This window comes from Pleurodeles waltl, chromosome 5 (assembly GCF_031143425.1).
Source record: "Pleurodeles waltl isolate 20211129_DDA chromosome 5, aPleWal1.hap1.20221129, whole genome shotgun sequence".
NCBI lineage: Eukaryota > Metazoa > Chordata > Amphibia > Caudata > Salamandridae > Pleurodeles > Pleurodeles waltl.
The window spans coordinates 1,205,003,127-1,205,017,452 of NC_090444.1; the positions used below are offsets into that span (position 1 = coordinate 1,205,003,127).

General features: G+C 45.4%; 1 protein-coding gene across 1 annotated transcript in view; it reads right to left on the minus strand.

Annotated features, from left to right (window-relative positions):
- Nucleotides 1-14,326, minus strand: part of MCHR2 (melanin concentrating hormone receptor 2) — a 1,568,356-nt gene that overhangs the window by 650,983 nt on the left and 903,047 nt on the right. The window contains exon 3 of the mRNA XM_069236760.1: nucleotides 7,299-7,506. Coding sequence (XP_069092861.1) covers nucleotides 7,299-7,480 — 182 coding nt within the window. The 5' untranslated portion in view covers nucleotides 7,481-7,506. The remainder of the gene's footprint in view (nucleotides 1-7,298; nucleotides 7,507-14,326) is intronic.

The following is a 14,326-nucleotide window of genomic DNA, read 5'->3' on the forward strand; positions in this document are numbered from 1 at the left end:
GTACTGTAAGGGGAATAAAGGCTTGGCAAGTGGTGCTAAATGCCAAGTAAAAGTGACAGTACACTGCACACACATGCACTGCAGTGGCAGGTCTGAGGCAGGTTTGAACGGCTACTTCTGTGGATGGCACCATCAGTGTTGCACACCCACTAGTAGCATTACATTTACAGGACCTGGATATACTGTATGGTAGACCACTTAACAAGGGATCTACAAGTAAAGCAAATACACCAAACAGGTGTAAACCAATTATACCATGGGGCATATTTACAAACCCCGTGGCGAAGAGCATGACCTTGTTGCTCTGCCATGGGAAATAGCAGAAATTCATTGTATTTGCAAGATACAGTGCATTTCTGTCCTTTCCTCCTATGCTGGCACACAAATTGCTGCCTAGTGTCAACTCAGGCATTCTCGTACCATAGTGTAATGGTGTTTGCGTTGTCAGGATTTATTTGTGCAGGAAGTGGTGTGCTATAAGTTTTTCCACTTCAACGGAACAGATGGTAATAAGAAACTGAAAGTGATGAGGAGAAAATAAATGACTAACACTTCATTGGAACAATCCTCAAAGACTAATACTTCAGATTAAAGAACTATATAATGGTAAAGAGCCTGCACAAAAAATCCAAGGCCATCAAGAGTCACAAAAAAATTAAATAGAGCACAAACAACAAAGTTCAAATTCCAAGTCACTGAAAATTCTCAGAAAAACTGAAATCATCAGCACTACCACACTAGACAGGTGAAAGAATGAATCTTTGCAGCTACTCTCACCTGTTTCCCCGGCTTGATAAGCCACTTCATAACTCAAATTCCTTTAAGTCTTTATATAAAGGAAACCTTACCTATATTAAAATACCACCAATCCCAACTCACAATGAGCTATATGTTTTCATTTTACCTTTTGTAAAGAGAACAACTTTGTTACGTTTTCGTTTAATCAATTACATATAATTACATTATTATACACCGTTCACCATGCTCAGTCTATTGACATTTTGTAGTAGTCAATGTCACATTACACATGTACCAGTAAATAGTATGTACGTCAATGACATAATAGTGCAGAATAGTACCCAATTTGCTTTTTTTTCCAAATAAAGAAAGCCCTGACACCAACTCTAAAATAATATGATCTGTGTTCAATTGAAACATTCTTAAAAATATGTGCCCGAATTAGGCAAAGTATGCTAAAACAGTTTCATGATGATGGAGACATGAGACACAACAAATTGGGTATGCAGTTCCTTTTATGTGCCCTTACCCTTGCCTGAGCTTTAAGGAGAAAGAGACAGTGTGCTATAAAGTATGCTAAATTTTGGATGTTATAATTGCAATGCTGTGCCAGTCTAGCGCACATAGGTATTTTTGTGCAACCTGGATGGTTTTGCCATGCTATCTGCAGCAGAATTCTTCCAAGACACCATCTGCAAAATTCTTTCCGGACTCCAGGGCATCATGAATGTCAGTAACGAAATCTTGATCCACTCCATCACTGCTGAAGAACACCACCATCATCTGAGAGCCACCCTCAAGTGACTATCAGAACAGGGCCTCCCTCTTCATGGAGAGAAGTGCTCCTTTTTTCAGACATCTATTTATTTCTTTGTGTATCTGTTCAACCAAACAGGCATCAAAGTAGATCCGAGGAAGTCCTACATCATCAAGCAAGCCCCAGCGCCAAAAAACTTAATGGAAGTGCGCAGTTTCCTGTGCATGATCATATACTGTGGGAGATTCATACCAAATCTGGCTGCCCTGTCTGTGCCGCTCTGAACCCAATGGAAAACTGGTGCTCTCTGGATATGGGGAAGCCATGAAGAGGAGGCATTTCAAGTGCTCAAAGCAGCCCTGCTATCTTAAACCACCTTGATATATTTTGACACGATGAAGAAGACCAAGTTGGCTGTGGACACCAGTCCAGTGGGCCTTGGCACTGTCCTCACCCAGGAAGTGGAGCTGGGCCAGTGGGCCCCACTCACATACCCCAACAAAGCCCTCACACTGACAGAACAGCGCTATGCTCAAAACGAAAGGGAAGCCCTAGTCATTAAATTGGCTTGTGGACACTTTCGCTTGTATCTCTGAGGCAGGCCGTTTAGAGTGGTCACAGACCATCAACCACTGGTGCAGCTGTTCAAAGGGACGGCACCACACCTGCCACCAAGAATCGAATAGTAGGCCATCCAGCTCCAACATTACTGCATGGAAGTGACATATCAACCTGGAGTGAAGAACCAGGCTGATTTCCTGTCCTGGCACCGACCACAGAAGGAGGAAGAGAACACAGCATATGACCAGGCGGACGAGGCACATGTGCGAACTCTCACCCACCGGAGCTGTCCAAAGACACTAAACCTTCAAGAGGCCACGAAGGCCGTGGCTGAGGATGCCATTGTGATAAGAGTGAAGCAATCCCTGGAGAGCTGATCCTGGTACAAATTCCTCAGAGGGACCCACGGGTAGATGAGTACAGAGAGGGACAGATTGATAAAACTATGGAGAGCTCGGAACAAACTCAGCTCGACCCAAGACGGTCTCCTACTACGCGGACATCGCCTCATGGATACTTAAAGCTTGCAGCAGTGACTACCTCTGCTAGCACATGAAGGACACCAAGGGGCACAAAGATGAAGGCCCGCATGACAGAAAAGGTATGGTTCCCCAGCCTGAAGTATGAGGTTGATGACTTTGTGAGACCGTGCCCGGCCTGCCAGCTAACAAGCACCCTGGATGTATCGGAATCCATCATGATGGAGGACCCATGCACCATGCTATGGTCCAAGGTCTGCCTCAATTTTGGAAGCTCCTCTGATGGCAGAACCACCCTGGTTAACATCGATACTGCAAATTTCCAGCTGTTGAAATACTCAACTCCACTACATTCAGCAACGTCACTTCAACACTCAAAAAGACCTTTGCCATGTTGAGGCTTCCGGAAGAGATCAAAACAGACAATGGGCCCCCATTTGAAGGGAACAAATGTCAGGAGTTCATGAAGAACCTGGGCATACGACATAGAAGGATCACGCCCCATTGGCCTCAGGCCAACGACGAGGTTGAGCGCTTGACAAAACTCTGTGAATCACCACACTGGAAGCCAAAGACCCTGAATTTAGCCTTCATCGATTTCTCAGAGAAAACTGAGAAACATCCCATTGCACCCCGAGACAATCACATTGGTCTTAGATGCCTGCTGGAGAAAGGTGAGATGCCATACCCACTCACTCCGGTGGCAGTCACCTCCTTACTGCCCCAGACTGAAGCAGATCAGAAGGAAAGAGGCAAATGATAGGGCAAGTAGGAGGAGGCGTGCTGTAACATGGAACCCACACATTGGTGATCGAGTAATCATCAAAGACCGAAAACCCAGCTGGAAGTCCCACACAGCATACGAGCCAGGGGTATGGACAGTTGTTGGGGGGGCTGGCACCATGGTGATGACACAAAGAGAAGAAGCAGAGGTGAGAAAGTAACTCTAAATTCTCCTGGTTCAGCAAAGTACCAATCACGGAGCTCGCCGATGACACGCTAGACCTGAACTGCTCACACAGGGACCAGCCAAGTGGTGGGCATGAGTCCGGAGGTGAAGGAGGAAGGAACTCAGTAGCCAAAGCAAATACTACTGGACCTCCAGTAGTTGCTCATCTGGTGGCTCAGGAAGAAGCAGGCCGAGCTTGCTCCCAGCCATTCAATTTTCAGCCCAATCAACCGTCTTGTCACAGACTGAAGGACTTTGTATGATAATCAGTTTTAAAATGGGATTTCAATCAAGTTGGGGAGGGATGTAATGCCTGTGTTCCAGTCTAACGGACAGGGGTATTGTTTGTGTGACCCTGATGTGTGGCTGTGTGTGGTTATCTCTTGCTGTGGCGGGCAAGTTGCAGGGTATAAGTAAATGGGGGATAGGACAATTGGGCACTTCCGCACCGACCATGCGCTGTAACCATGTTGTAATAGTTTCTGCAAACTAGTTCATTTTGATTTAATATACTGTTGTTTTTTTATAAAAGTGTGTCGATGTTTGAGCAGTGCATGAACTGCTGGCCTCGAACTTGAAGAGTGTGTTTAGTTCATAGCTTTTTAGTGGCTTTTTAGTGCAGACGTCTGTTCATAAAGAGGACTCTCGAAATCGAGAACTATAGCTATAAAATTGCTTGGATAGTGAGAGTCAGAAAGTCTATGAATTTCCTGTTTCAAGGCTGACATTTCTGCCACGAAGGATGTCTTCAAACATATTTACTTGGGTAAGAAATGAAGCCGCAAAAAAAGGCTATCCTGATTGAAAGCTCAATATTTCAAATTCTTTTGTTGCCTCTTAGTCATAAAATAATATACTCCCTGCTGCGAAGCTCATACTACTCCGGAATTATTCTGAAATGTTGCGATAAGCAAAATGCCTTCGCGGGAAAGAAAAATTATGACAGTCTCCTTCTGGCATTTATTTTTAGACCCATTGTAAGTCCAGGTTAATAACCACCTGCGAATAAAACGCTTTGTGGCCCTTCCACTCGTTCACTCAAGACAAGATTGCCTCAAGCAATTACCAAACTGAATTTTGAGCTTGAAGACAGAGCTGCTTGGAATTGCATTCTATGTTCACTCATGTAAAAGACGCAGGTCATATATATTGCAATGATCATATCTATAAATACAGTCACAACCATGCAGTGCACAGAAATGCACAAACACGCGCATAATCACTGATATATAGAGAGTAAATAAATTGTAACTGTGTAATATGGCACAATATTGGTTCAAGGGGTTCTGGTGACACTAAAGTGCACGAGGCCAAATCTTGCGCTGCTTGTAAACGTGACTAGAGCCCTGAAATGGCAATGTAGAACCATGTTACACATAACACATCATGTATTGCAAACTTAGATGTGTTATGTGAGGTAGTTAGATGGGAAACGTTGTTTCCTTTAAAGTACAGCTAACCACGACAATACTTGGAATTACAATTTGTAGATTTTGTTTACAGTTCACGAATAAATTGTTGCTAAAACAACAGATAAAGGTGAGGGGCAGTGGATGCATATGATTCTGCAATTCTATGGCTGCAGCGTTTGTCACATAATTATGAATGTAATGCCTTTGCAACGTACTTTGTAGATTTAACAAAAAATATTTTTGTACCTTAAATGGATTTAACTATTATTGCGAGAGAACGTGTCATAAAATTTGCAGTTTTTGCTGTATAAATATACTCAGCTGTACCCACATCTGCCATTACTGCTTGGACTAGATCAGCTGCAACAACTTTCATCACAGTAGTAGCCACCCATAGCAACAACAGCTGCAAGCAAAGCAGGGACCAGACAGCAACCACAACTGTTACCCAGCAAGGACTACAAAGCAAACTTATCTGCCATCGTGATAGGTAATGCAGCAGCAACCAAAAATCTAACCACACAAAAGACCAAAATTGGTAGAGACAAAAGAAGTAACAAACAGCTTTCATCACAGCAGCAACAACAGCTTTTAAAACAAAACTGGAGCAACAACAGGGACAATAGCCAGGGGGCACAACAAAGACTGCAAATGCCTATGGAACAACAAGAATTGCAACAACTGCATAAACCAGAGATAACAGCAGTGACCACAGCAGTGCCATAACGATAGCCACAATAATTGTAATAATACCTACCACAGCAACAAAAGTTGCAACAATAGATTCTGGCCCAACATAAACCACAACTTTGAAGACAGCTTCACAAAAAACTGTGCTCATAACTGCCACCATGAAAGAAAAGCAGATAAAACCATAACTCTAACAACAGCAGGGGATGACAGCTGCCACCATGGCTGGGGCACTCGTTGAAACAATAGCTTTCAGCACAGTAAAAACCAAAGCAGCAATAACATTGTGAGCTCAGCAAGGATCAGAGTGTCAATAATCAAAAACACCTGTTTAGCCTCAAAAAGGGATACTTCAGAAACCATATCGGCCACCACAACATGGAAGACAGCAGAGATCAAAGTTGCAACCATGGCAAACAACAGAGCTCCAAAATACAGCTGGAAGAGTGGCAGCAGCAACAACTTAAACTACAGTAGAAACAAGGACAACAATAACAACTGTCAAAACAGCAGAAACCACACCAAGCTCCCAGTGAATCTTCCACAGCTGCTATCACAACAGCAGAAGTAGAAGCTATCACAATGGACCCAACATCAAATGAAAGCATAACAGTGACCACAGCTATAACAACAGGAGATCCCGCCTCAGTCATTATATTTGCAACCAAACCAGGGACAAGAACTGCGACCGCTGCTGCCACCACAATTGGGGCCAGAGCAGTGATCGCAGCTGCCACATGGACGGGACAATGAAAACAGTGACACCTGTCAGCAAAGCAGGCACAGCAGCATCAACCACAGGTTCCATCACAGCAATGCCCATATATATATATATATATAATGCCCATATATGTAACCAAAGAAGATACTACAAAAGTGACCACAGCTGAACAACGGCAGGTACAATAGTTTCTACAAATCTATCACATTAATAACTAACACTGATATTCATTGTGTTCATGGCTAAATAGTAAAGCAAACATTCAATGTATGTATGCAATTTGCTATACTTATTTGTTTAGTAAAAAGTGTCCATTGTTTCTACAAATCGATCAGTGCTCATTGCTTCAAATTGTGTTAATACAGGAAACTGAGGTTGTGGAAATTCAGCCAACACGTGTTTCGCCCTATGTAGGAAAATAAGCCTGGGGCTTTTTAAAGGCTAGTTAAAGATCAAATTGAATCTTGAGAGTGCAAAAGCTCATAAGAATTGGGAAATAAGTAAATATGTTTCTTTGACTGGTAATCCTCAGACAGGACCAGAGAGGAAAGGGCCGTCTTTTCCCCCGGTAAGCGTTCCATGCGGTCTGTATCCAAAAGATCGACAGCAAAATGTGATAACTTAAATATAAAATGGGCAGCTAGGAAACGTTGGGCAGGGTTTGCCTGTTTCTGTTTCTGAGTTGTCCTGTTTGAAAATAAATCACTTTCTCAGAGAAATGTTATTTTAAATGAATTCATTTTATGCACTGCCGGTGCATAAAACTGGCGCTCACCCTGCACTGCGCCATCAAAATTCCTTATGATAAGGCCACCAAGTATGACTTCCAAAACCAATATGAGAAGTGCTGTGCACAAAAACATTAAATATGAGAACACACAAAACATGCTCAATACACTAATATCAATCAAGGTGAAACAATCAAAGTATTGGGTCACTTTAAATGTAGGCTTTCAACTGACAGCTACAGTAGTTTTGCCAGGACACTTACCGAATTATTGTAACCAGAATGAGGATATTGCCAATCAATCCTGTTGAACAGATAATTCCAATCAGGGACGGGACAATAATGGTTTCCGCCGCGTTTATCACTTGGAAATCGTGGCCCAGGCTGCAGGACTTGTTGAATAAATCATGCGTGCAGTTCCGATGAAAAATCTGAATGTCAGTCATCGTCACGGGCGTTTTTGTCGTTTAAGCTGTAACAAAAAACACAGGAACATCCATTATTTATATCATCAGGTGTCGTGCAGTTATCATCAATCTTCTGAGGCACCGTAATGTCACACCGCCAACACAATGACGTTCAACATGGTTACAAATGTGAAGGGAAGCGCAAGGCTGAAAAAACGCCGAATAGCACGTTTATACCATCAGCCTCCCTGCATATGCAATAGTTATCACCAGTATCTAGAATGACAACGTGACGCCATTTAAAAACCAGAATGGCAACATGGAGTCATTTAGAACCATGCATTGGGACCGTATTATGAATATGTATGCTTTTGCATGGCACAGCTTTCTGTTTGTTTGTGTGCAATTCAGGTATCTAAGTGGCATTCTCAACTCAGGCTTTTTCCAAGTTAACACAGTTTGGAAACAGTGAGCAGTTGTTATCTCTTTGTGGTTAAGCTGTACTGTCCGTAGCTCCTGCATTAATTCGGAGAAATTCATGTTCTTTAGACAGTGCAATAAAATAAAAATAGATCCATACCTGGACCATCCACGAGGGCACAATTTACTGTTATAGTCCCAGTGCGTAAATGCATAGTCCTAGGACCTTATCAAGATAGTGCACTCTTCCATAGGGCTCAGTCTTGTGCTGGTTTTATATGATTGCACAGCTACAGTATGTTTAGGAAACTAGGAATTTCCCCATGTTTGTAGTGCTTTAAGTGGGATTAAAAAAGTGGCGAGTGTCTTAAGGGGTGGGCAGTTGGGTTGGTTGACCAAAGATGCGTAACTAGGTATGCTTTACAAGAGACATGCCTTATAACGTGATTACAATCCCACGCTAGACACAGCATGCTCCTTACCAGTATTTGGGTGCCTTTATTTGTTTTATCTGTTAGTGTGTCCAAATACATCTCGCAATAAACAACACACACATCTATAAAATGAACCGGAAGTGTTGGATTTACCAATGCTTCTTAGCATGGATTTGTCTTTAATAGTCGATAAATTAGGTAACACATCACTTTCTTCGCTGCACATCACTTTCTTCTCTCCCTCCGTCTCTACACTAGCTACGCCCTTTATCTCCGCACATTTCATTCTGAAGTCGACCCATCATTTGGGGGCATATTTATACTCCGTTTGCGCCGAATTAGCGTCGTTTTTTTCGACTCAAATTCAGCGCAAAACCAACGCCATATTTATACTTTGGCGTTAGACGCGTCTAGCGCCAAAGTATGAGGAAAGAGCGTCATTTTTTTGCGTGAACGCCTTCCTTGCGTTAATGAGATGCAAGGTAGGCGTTCCCGTCCAAAAAAATGACTGCGACACAAATGCGTCGTATTTATACTCCCGGGCAAAAATCACGCCCGGGAGTAGGCGGGGCAAAAAACCCCGCATTTGCGCCTCTTTTTAACGCCTGGGTCAGGGCAGGCGTTAAGGGACCTGTGGGCTCAAAATGAGCCCACAGCTGCCCTCCCATGCCCCCAGGGACCCCCCCTGCCACCCTTGCCCACCCCAGGAGGACACCCAAGGATGGAGGGACCCATCCCAGGGACATTCAGGTAAGTTCAGGTAAGTATACATTTTTATATTTTTTATATTTTTTTGTGGCATAGGGGGGCCTGATTTGTGCCCCCCTACATGCCTCAATGCCCAATGACCATGCCCAGGGGACATAAGTCCCCTGGGCATGGCCATTGGGCAAGGGGGCATGACTCCTGTCTTTACTAAGACAGGAGTCATGTAAATGGCGTCTGGGCGTCGTTAAAAATGGCGCAAATCGGGTGGAGGCGAATTTTTAGCGTCAACCTGACTTGCACCATTTTTAAGACGCCCTAACGCCATTTTCCCCAACGCCGGCGCTGCCTGGTGTACGTGGTTTTTTTCCACGCACACCAGGCAGCGCCGGTCTGCTAGCGCCGGCTAACGCCATTCAATAAATACGGCGCCCGCATGGCGCTTCAGAATGGCGTTAGCCGGCTCTAAACTTTTTGACGCTAAACTGCGTTAGCGCAGTTTAGCGTCAAAAAGTATAAATACGGGCCTTTATGTCTAAAACCGCGTCACGTTCATCTCTCTATTGCTCTTTCCACTTTTGTTCATTTTGCTTCTCCTCTTCTCCATCCCCTCTCACCCACAGATGCAAACCCTGCGTTTTATTTCCCGTTGCCACTGCCCATATTTTTACAGCTGTGTACCCCCTTCAAATACTTTCTTTTAATTGCCACTTCTGTGACTGTCACTCTGTGAATGAGCATGTTATCTGAACACCTGGAGAACTGCGCACTCCCTTCACCTTCATCTTGAAAGCATGGGTGTCCGGGTGGGGGTGGGGGCAAAGGAGGGCGTTCTCCCACCCCTCGAATTTAGGTACAGCGTAGTGTGCAGGCTAACCGTGCAGCATAACACTACAACCATGTAGCGTTTGCTCAGGATGGATGAAGTTAAAATTTCGACCCCCCCACTTAAAAAAATATGCTCCCCCTGAAGAAACTTCTGCAGACACCCATGCTTGAGAGCCGTCTGTCATGACCCCTAATGAGCACAAATCCATGTCCTGAACTCACCCAGATCTGTAGAGACACTCAGGAGGCAGAATGAGCTATAGAAGGCTCACATTGCATAAAATACAAAGGGCCGTATTTATACTTTTTGGCGCACAACTGCGCCAACGCAGTTGTGCGTCAAAAAGTTTAACGCCGGCTAACGCCATTCCAAAGCACCATGCGGGCGCCTTATTTATGGAATGACGTTAGCCGGCGGAGCTGCCTGGTGTGCGTAAAAAAAAATGACTTACACCAGGCAGCGCCGGCGTAGGGGAAAATGGAGCTTGGGCGCCAAAAAATGGGCAAGTCAGGCTGAGGCAAAATGTTCGCCTCAACCCGATTTGCGCCATTTTTTTTGACTACCAACCCCCATTTAAATGACTCCTGTCTTAGCAAAGACAGGAGTCATGCCCCCTTGCCCAATGGCCATGCCCAGGGGACTTATGTCCCCTGGGCATGGTCATTGGGCATAGTGGCATGTAGGGGGGCACAAATCAGGCCCCCCTATGCCACCCAAAAATAAATAAAAATACTTACCTGAACTTACCTTCAGTTCCCTGGAATGGGTCCCTCCATCCATGGGCGTCCTCCTGGGGTGGGCAAGGGTGGCAGGGGGTGTCCCTGGGGGCATAGGAGGGCGCCTCTGGGCTCCTTCCGAGCCCACAGGTCCCTTAACGCCTGCCCTGAGCAGGCGTTAAAAAATGACGCAAAAGCGGCTGGACGTCATTTTTTTTGACCCGCCCACTCCCGGGCGTCATTTTTGCCCGGGAGTGTAAATACGGCGCACATGCCTCGGAGTCATTTTTTAGACGGGAACGCCTACCTTGCATATCATTAACGCAAGGAAGGTGTCCACGCTAAAAAATGACGCAAACTCCAAGATCTTTGGCGCTAGACGAGTTTAACGCCAAAGTATAAATATGGAGTTAGTTTTGCGTCAAAAAAACCGACGCAAATCCGGCGCAAACAGAGTATAAATATGCCCCAAAATATACAAGCACATCTCGGAAAATTAAATTCTTCTTGGAAACAGGAACACCCATACTATGAAACATAAAGTAAAAAAGAGTGAAACGTAACATCGATGGTATCAGACTTGGATTAGTTTTTTTTTCTCGAGCTTTTGATTGTATATGGCCGGTAGGAACGAGTTTCATTTCTGTTTTCATTACTGCTATTGCTGAGCACTGGCAAGAGCCACCTAATTTAAGCTTTGCATTAGGGCATGAGCTTTGGATAGCACAGCTTGGAAGCAGTGAGCAGTGTTTGCCACTCCCTGTTTCCAGCCTGCACCGTATGCAGCTCATGTGCTCACCCAAACACATTCCGGATTCAATGTCTGCTTTAAACAATGCAGGAGAAGACATACAGCTGTGACCTGACCGAGTGCACACATTCATGATACTGCCACTGACAGCAATGCAGCAATTCATTCTCTTAAGTGCTTGCTTCGTCCTGACACTTGTATTAAATCAGAGTTTGCTACTCCGAATGACCTGAGGCAAACATAACCCCAAAAAGGCCAGCTGGTTCTCCCCTGCACTCCAGGCGCACCTGCAGACCCCAAGTAAAAAGATGGAGAAACAGCAAGAATCTGGATGACCTCGCAGCTTTCAAATCCGCCATCAGCTATAACCACCACCTCATCAGATCCACGAGGAAAACCACCCTGCAGGACTGTATCAACACCACCATACACAATTCCAAAGAGCTCTTCACCGTGGTCATCAAGTTCACCAAACCCTAATCAGAAACTGCAAACATCCCTCCATCCCACGACCTCTGTGACAGTCTAGACACCTTCTTCCACCGAACAATCAAGGACACCGATGACAGCTTCAGACCCCAAAACCCTCTGAACCCACCTACAACCATCCAGCCTGGGTCCACCGAACCTCTGCAGATCCTGCACTGCTGGGCCACCCTTACCACAGACGAGACCCGCTCCATCATGAGTAGCATCCACTCCGGAGCCCACACGGATCCCTGTTCAACAAAGCCAACACCTCCATCGCACCCAAACTCCCCCACACCCTCAGCAGCTCCTTGAGGAGAGCTACCTTTCCCGACGACTGGAAGCATGCTGAAATCTGCCTGCTCCTGAAAAAACCCACAGCTGACCCTCTGGATCTCAGACACTACCGCCCCATCTCTCTACTGCCTTTCCAGCCAAGGGCATCTAAAAGACCATCAACGCACAGCTTCGCAAACACATCGATAATAACAACATCCTGGACATCTCCCAGTTGGGCTTCAGGAGCAACCACATCACAGAGACTGCTCTCCTTGTCGCCACAAATGACATCCGCTTGCTCCTCGATTGTGGTTAAACAGCAACGCTCATCTTACTGGACCTCTCGGCCGTTTTCGACACGGTCTCCCACTGCACCCTCTGCTCCAGACTCCATGCAGTTGGCATCCGCGGCAAGGCCCTACAGTGGATACACTCCTCCCTGACCAGCAGAACACAGAGTCAGACTCCCGCCCTACCTGTAGGAACCTACAGAGATCAGCTGTGGAGTGCCCCAGGGCTCCTTCCAGAGCCCCACGCTCTTCCACATCAGCATGGCCCCGCTCACTAAACACTTGAAAGTCCTCCACTGGCTTCCCGTCGAGAAAAGGATCGACTTAATTCTCCTCATCCACGCATACAAGTCTCTCCACAACTTAGGACCTACCTACCTAAACCACCGCATCACCTTCTACTCCTCACCAGACCTCTTTTCTCCCCTCAACAGGCACTGGCCACCTTACCTCGCATTCGGAAGACCTCAGCTGGAGGAAGATCCTTTGCCTACCTCACAGCAAAGAGCTCGGGGACCTTGCCTCTTCACCTCAGGCTTTCACCATTGTTACCTCAGTTCAGGAAGCACCTCAAGACCTAACTCTTTGGCTGAATCACAGAGGACCTAACCCCTACAGCACCTTGAAACCCTTAAAGGTGAGTAATTGTAATTTATAAAAGCTAATTCAATGGTATAAGCTGGAGATTATATTTGACTGCTGGACAGCTGTCATAAAAAAGAGAAGAGCTGCTTTTAGATCTTGTACACCAGGTGTTATTGAGTGAAGACAATAGATTTAGAAGGGAAAAATTGATGAGGAAACCATCTCTACAATATTTGAAAAGGTAGTAGTGAAAGATATTAAAGTCCTTTCACCTTGATGCAGCACCATTGTTTCACGGGCTATGCGTAAGAATTGTCACCTATAAAATATTTCATTGTAGATTGCCATGGTTTTGCATAGTGACTAATTACTTGTTTAATATAGTATTTTCACATTTTTGCGTATGCCACAAAATTAATCACTTCCATTTTAGGAAGCCCCATATGTATCATGTCATTTCTGCCTGTGTTGCAGGTACTAGATTCTCACTCATATTTTTGGACGCTTGGTCCCCTATAACAGAAAGGGAACACATTTTTTGTGTGCACCAGGGTGCACCTTTCAATAGGTGTGCCATGTGCAAACTGGAAAGGTGCACCCTATTATGAAAAATGCACTGCCATCAGAGCAGCCATGAACTTGTGCTGCCCTCCGGGCTGTGCATTCAAGTGAAATACAGAGTGGTTGCTTCAAAGGACTCAGGGCCTGATTACAGCTTTGGCGGAGGGGGTTAATCCGTCCCAAATGTGACGGATATCCCGCCCGCCGTATTACAAGTCCATTATATCCTATGGAACTCATAATACAGCGGGCGGGATATCCGTCACATTTGGGACGAATTAACCCCCTCCGCCAAAGTTGTAATCAGGCCCTCACTGTTTTATTGTGCAGTTGGCAACCTACCTGCACTTTTAGGAGGGATTAGAGATCTCCTTGAAGGTGGGTGCTGTGAATGACTGCGCCCGCCTGCAAGGGGATGTCTGGGGGATCCATTAGACCTCCCCCCATCCCCTTCCAGAGGATGCTATCAGGGGGCGAACTGATTGTGTAGCACCTTTTTGTGGTGCACATTTAGTACATCTCCTGAAAGTTTCTTTGACTCTGCACCTGCACATGTAATACTGTGAGGGCGCAGAGGTGAAGAGACTTCCTCATTTGCATGGGAGCAGGCCCTCATGCAAATGAGGGAACACCCTCTTGAGATAGTGTTGTCACTACATGTGCACCAGTGCTATCTGTATGATCAAAAAGGCTGCACAAGCGCCTGTGGCCCATTCTGTAATATCAAAGTGGCCCAGGTTTGCACAAAGTGGGCACACATGCCCATTGTGCCCTTGGGCCACTTTCTATAATATGACTCCTGGACTCATATTATGCTTAGCACCATCAGTTCATTTGCACTCTCATC